At 48.5% G+C, this 6,000-nt stretch overlaps 1 protein-coding gene across 1 annotated transcript in view; it reads right to left on the minus strand.

Annotated features, from left to right (window-relative positions):
* Positions 1-3,445, minus strand: part of Slc15a1 (solute carrier family 15 member 1) — a 28,368-nt gene extending 24,923 nt beyond the window's left edge. The window contains exons 1-5 of the mRNA XM_042682653.1: positions 3,427-3,445; positions 3,259-3,275; positions 2,860-2,941; positions 2,612-2,753; positions 1,685-1,804 (exon numbers count right to left, since the gene is read on the minus strand). Of these exons, the coding sequence (XP_042538587.1) occupies positions 1,685-1,804; positions 2,612-2,753; positions 2,860-2,941; positions 3,259-3,275; positions 3,427-3,445 (380 nt within the window). The remainder of the gene's footprint in view (positions 1-1,684; positions 1,805-2,611; positions 2,754-2,859; positions 2,942-3,258; positions 3,276-3,426) is intronic.
* Positions 3,446-6,000: the final 2,555 nt, after the last annotated feature.

Genomic DNA, 6,000 nt, shown 5'->3' on the forward strand with positions numbered 1-6,000 from the left:
ATGTATATAACTGTAACCCCTATGTACATCACCTTGACAATAAAATTAATTTTTTAAAAAGAAAGAATTCCTTAAAAATCCCACTTGCTGAACATTTTTCCAGCATTAATTGGCTCAAACTCTGTTTTCATGTTCTTCATCTTTTTTTTTTTTTTTTTTGTCGGTCTCAGGGCTTGAACTCTGGGCCTGGGCGCTACCCTCAGCTCTTCAGCTCAAGGCTAGCACTCTACCACTTGAGCCACAGCGCCACTTTCGGTTTTCTAAGTGGTTTATTGGAGATCAGAGTCTCACAGACTTTTCCTGCCCGGGCTGGCTTTGAACTGTGATCCTCAGATCTCAGCCTCCTGATTAGCTAGGATTACAGGCATAAGCCATCTGCACCCAGTTTGTTCTTTATCTCTCAATATGAGTTGTGCTTGAAGTGGTCACCCTAAGCATTTTATTGACCACAAAAACATGGTGTTGAATATTATATATCATTTACTCTTGGGTAGATTTTAGGCATTTTCCAACACCAACTGCATGAAATAAAAATCAGGCAGCTAAGATTCTTGAACACCTACTATTCACTGGGTGGTGTCCTGGGTGCTCACCCTGGATTAACCCATACTAGTCCTGGCTGATATAGATACTACAACTAGGAAGGAAACTGAGGCACAAGGGATAAGACACTACACAACTGGGCGCTCAGATTCTGGCCTCTGCCAGAATCCAAACCTAGCCCATCAGCAAGCTCATGTTCTCAGGAAGACAATTGGCCTAGGGTCATCATCGTGCTGTTCTGTGGGGTCACTGGGCACAGACCCTGGCAGTCCAAGCTGTTGACTGAGTCTCCCACAGGTACCAGGCCCTCCAGCCACTGAGGGCAAGGAATCAGGGACTGTCACCTGGATAACATTCTGATCCACCAGCAAGTCAAGAGAAATTGGCATTGTGGTAGTGAACTTGACTTACAGTCATATTTACCAGCCCAGTGGATGGTGAGCTCTGAAATGAAGGAAATGAAACATACAGGACACAAACCAATCTTTCCAACCAGGCCACTAGGCCAGATTGCCCGGGAGTGGCCACATCACTGGCCATCAAGAACTGAGACAGGAAGCCAACACAAATGTTTTTGAAATGGAATGACTGAAAAGTAAGCAAAAGAGTGGTTCCTGGGGAGAAACTAAAAGTTCTAGGTCTTTACTTAAGAACCAGGGCCTAGCCGAGCACCGGTGGCCCACGCCTATAATCCTAGTTACTCAGGAGGCTGAGATCTGAGGATCATGGTTCAAAGCCAGCCCAGGCAGGAAAGTCTGTGAGACTCTTATCTCCAATAAACCACTAGAAAACCGGAAGTGGTGCTGTGGCTCAAGTGGTAGAGCGCTCACCTTGAACTGAAGAGCTGAAGGACAGCGCCCAGGCCCAGAGTTCAAGCTCCACGACTGACAAAAACAAAACAAAACAAAACAAAACCAAGGCCTGAGGGAGCAAAGGAAGATGAAGAGGGATGAGAATTCCCTTGCAGTGACCACCAAGTCACAAAGCAAGCAACTCTAGGAGGCTGGTGAGTCCATTCATCATCCTTCCCTGCACCTCCGATGTGGAGCAACATGGAGGGGCAGGCTTCCCCCCTCCCTGAGAACCAGATGCCCTAGTGAGCAGACACTGGGAAGAAGGGACAACGGAGACACGGACTCACACATGCACTGGGAGGCTGTTAGGGGTTCCATCCTGGCTTTGGCCTGTGAGGTTACTGATTGAGCTCACTGAGATCACTGCTTGCCCGATGGTGTAGACAATGGAGAGCCATATGATCGTCCTGTTTAGAGAGAATTCTGTTAAGAGAATCCTAGTTAACAGTATAAGAGCCCTCTGCATCCCTCCTTCAAGACTGACACGCGCTCGAGTCAGGAAGATACTTCTTGCTCAAACGTGGGTAAAACTGGTCACTCTCAGAAAGACACTGGGTGGGACTGTAGAGCAAAGTTTGGGCTGGGGATCTGAAGGTGGAAGATCTGCTTTCTCTTTCAGCCATTTGAAAGGCTTGCCTCCCTCCTTCCCCAGCTTCAGAAATGAGTGTGTATAGCTTCAGACAGCACAAGTTACGAATCTTGTAACTGGTAACAACAAGTAGCCAGCCTGAACCATTGATAATTTTTAGAGAATTCTTTGGAAACAGTGAGTATACTTGTTTCTATCTATGTTAAATCTGGCGGCCTTGCTACTTCTCCGTTAATTTCCTAGTGGATATGCTCTGGGACCTCTTCCTGTGGGACTAGGAAAGGGCTTGTCCTGGCTACCTCGTGCCACACAAGCCCACCAGACAGCCGGGGCCCCTCAGCAGCCAGCCCTGAACTCTGACACTATTTCATTTTCCTTTCTTGTCAGTCAGGGAGCTTGAACTCTGGGACTGGTTGCTGTCCCTGAGCTCTTCAGCTCAAGGCAAGCGGTTGAGCAACAGTGCCATTTCTGGTTTCCTGGGGGTTAATAAGAGTCTCCTGGACTCTCTTGCCCAGGTGTGAACCATCAGTGCCTGGCAAGTTTCTGTTTCTTGATTCTCCACTCCACCATCCCAAAAGCACAAAGCTTCCATTTACATATCTGGCTTGTTTCATTAAACACTCACTTGAACTTTCCCAGCCACGAGTCAGCAATAAGAGCTCCCAGAATTGGTGTCAGATAGCACAGGGCCACGAACGTGTGGTAGATGGCTGTGGACAGGTTGTCATCCCAGCCGATGAAGTTCCGGAAGTACAGAACCAGCAGCGCTTGTCACACAGGGCAGGTGAGGGAGAGGAGGAGGGAGATGCAGAGTTAGGACTGGCTTTCTAACACACACTCTTCCCAAAGGGTGAGAAGTGCCTACAAAATTACCTCTCATTCCATAGTAGGAGAATCTTTCACAGAACTCATTGACCACAATGAAGAAGATGCTGAGGGGGTAACCAAGACAACTCTGATGGGAAGAAAATAGCATGGGATCAAAAACACACCTCGATGGTCCATATTCAAAACTAGATCCATGGCATGGAAAGAAGCCAATGTATATTTAGTGACCCATCAGTAGGCATTCAGATGCATTCAGAATCAAATCCCACAATTTCCATTCTCTTATATCCCTCATTCCACACAGAGATAGCAAGTCTGAGCAGGAAATGGATAGCCTTTCCACAGACACACAAGCCATGGTTTGTTAAGTAAATGAAGCACAGCTTTGAAAGTTTAGGAGGAAAACACTACCAAAGAAAAGCAAGCAAGAAAAAGAACACTCACCTGTGACTTGGACATTCCTGAAAGGGAAACAAAATGCTGGTATTAAGTCAAGTCACTTGATACTCTTGGTTGGATCTATTCTCAGTCCCCACCCCCTGAATTCTGGCAGTCAGAGGTAGTGTTCACCACAGAGCTTCAGCCTCTCTGTGATGGGAGCCCAAGACCCACTCTTCTCCAGAGTGGGCATGGCCTCTATTTTCTTTAACGATCTCTTGGGGTGATGCTCATGTGCCATGGGAAATGAGAAGCAGCGTGGGGAGAATCATGCCCTTCCCATTTCCTCCCGAAAACACTTCAAAGCTCACGTCAGGATAAAACCCAAACACTTGGCTACATTCTATTCTATCTTCCAAAGTTTTTCCTCAGGGCGAACTCATTAAGATATAAAATGCTCTCTGCTACCTAATGCAGTTAAGGGTTCAGCCTCTCTACCCTGTGCCCTCCTCCTGCACAGCAGATTCCAGCGCTTTCACTGGAAGACAGTGCTTCCTTGCTGGGTGCACCTGCTTGCTCCTTTCCACAGCCTCCTCCGAGTCACGGTTTAGCCTGGCCACCAAAGTTTCCTTCACTCCACATAGTGCAACAGTGCATGCTCCACAGCACCTCTCCCTGCTGGGCTCTCCCTCCAGTAGAAGCAGCATGTTCTCACCAACTCTTTCTCTTTTCCTTTTTGTGCCTGTATTAGGACTTGAACTCAAGGCCTCTTAGCTTTTTAGCTCAAGATTGGCACTCTACCGCTTGAGCCATTGCTCCACTTTGGATTTTTGCTAGTTAATTGGAGATAAGAGTCTCATGGGACTTTCCTGACCTGGCTGGCTTTGAACTGTGATCCTCAGATCTCAGCCTCCTGAGTAGCTAGATTTCACGTGTGAGCCGCCAGCACCCGGCAAACACCGACCTTTTGACAGTAGCAAAGGTTACTGTGAGAAAAATGAACTAAAAAGAGCATGATGGATGTAAAAGCATGAGAATCTAGGCAAGTTCCACTGACTCCACCTAAATGTGGGGTGCGCTCACCATGACATGAGCAGCAGCACAAGACCCCTGTCCTTGTGTCTCCCCACAATTTCACAAGAGGTGACCTGAACCCTTGACCCCGCTCCTTACAGCCCATGCTGCCCATCACTCCTAGCCCTTCCCCCACCCTTCCTCACCCCCTAGTGATGTCATCTTAGACTTCTCTGCTGCCAGGGCTCCTGAGCATGCACACCGAGGAATGGTCTCAAACTTGAGTGTGCCTCAGAATGAGCACAGGGCTGTGAGGAGGGCCAGCGGGAGCCCTGTCCCCAGACTTGCTGACTCGGTCAGTCTGGGGTGGACATTTGATTTTGCATTTCTAGCAAGTGCCCAGTGTGGCTGCTGGTCCATGCAGTATGCTTTGAAACTCCCACTGCACTGCGAGTCACAGATCATCCTTAAATCCTGACAGCTGCCCACATGCCATCCATGATCTGTGTGTGTGTGTGTGTGTGTGTGTGTGTGTGTGTGTGTTTATGTAGTGTAGTGTTGGTACTGGGACTTGAACTCAGGGCCTTAAGCTCCTGCTTAGCTTTTGTGCTCAAGGCTGGTATTCTCCTACTTGAGCCACACCTTTGTTTCTGGCTTTTTTGCTGGGTTAGCTGGAGATACAATTTTCTTAGATTTTTTCTGTCCAAGCTGGCTTCAACCTGAGATCTTCAGATCTCAGCTTCCTGAGGAGCTAGAATTACAGGTGTGATTCACCAGCTCCAAGTTAGCTGGCTATGGCAGCTTGCTGGGAGCCCACATTGGCCACCCTGGCGTGTGCGTCAGAAGACAAGAGTTTACAGTTCCTGAGGATTTGTCTTTCTTAGCCAACTGGAAGTCTCAGCTGGAGGCTGTGGACCACGAGCCCCACTGTGAGAAGCCCATGCAGGCTGCCATGTTTTGTTGCCTGAAGGATTACCATGGGTAAATGTCATCGCTTGGCTGGCTCACACAGCACTGCACTTCAGAGCAGAACCCAAATGCAGCAGCTGGAGATGCTTAAGAAAGAGTGCTGAAGTGTGCCCGGCTCCCTTCCCCAGGATCATACCTCATTCCCCTTACCAGGCCCTTCCTACCCTGCATTTTCATTCCCGGTAAGCCCAGGCCCTCTCCCACAACAAAAGACCACAGCTCTGCCTGAGGAGCTCAGGGTGCAGCCCAGATCCATGTGACCTGCAGCCTCCTGCTCCCCTCCATCCCCATGGGAGGATTCCTTCCTGTTCCTGTCAGGCTGTGTTGTGGCTCTTCCCACTTGTCTGGCTCAGTGGGGCCCCAGGGCCTCACACCGGATGGCCTTGCATGTTTGCCCACTTCAGAGCATTTTAGATGTTATTTTAGTCCTTGCTCTAAGAAGGGAAATTCACTCTCTCTGAAAATTCACTGAAATTCACTCTCTCACTGCTTCAAGGGGCAGTGCATAAAGACCAGAGCCACCACCCAATCTGGCTTCTGCTCCTTACTAGTTATGGCCTTGGGAAAACTTGTTCTTCTGCACAGCCTGGGATGGTATGGGATACCATAGGAATATCATTTGCTTATAGCTCAGCAAGTACCTGGGAGATGCTACTATCCCAGAATCCTCTGCTCTTCCCATGATGCGCTCCACAAAGTAGAAATTAAACATTTGTTGAATGAGTCTCTGAAGAGCTATCTTGGTCTTCAAGAACAATGTTCAGATGCTGCTCAGTTACTTGCTAGTTCCATCCCTCCCTCCTCAGGCCTCCCTCTGTCTGCTTT

Source organism: Dipodomys spectabilis, unplaced genomic scaffold (assembly GCF_019054845.1).
Source record: "Dipodomys spectabilis isolate Male_0828 unplaced genomic scaffold, ASM1905484v1 ptg000075l, whole genome shotgun sequence".
NCBI classification, from domain to species: domain Eukaryota; kingdom Metazoa; phylum Chordata; class Mammalia; order Rodentia; family Heteromyidae; genus Dipodomys; species Dipodomys spectabilis.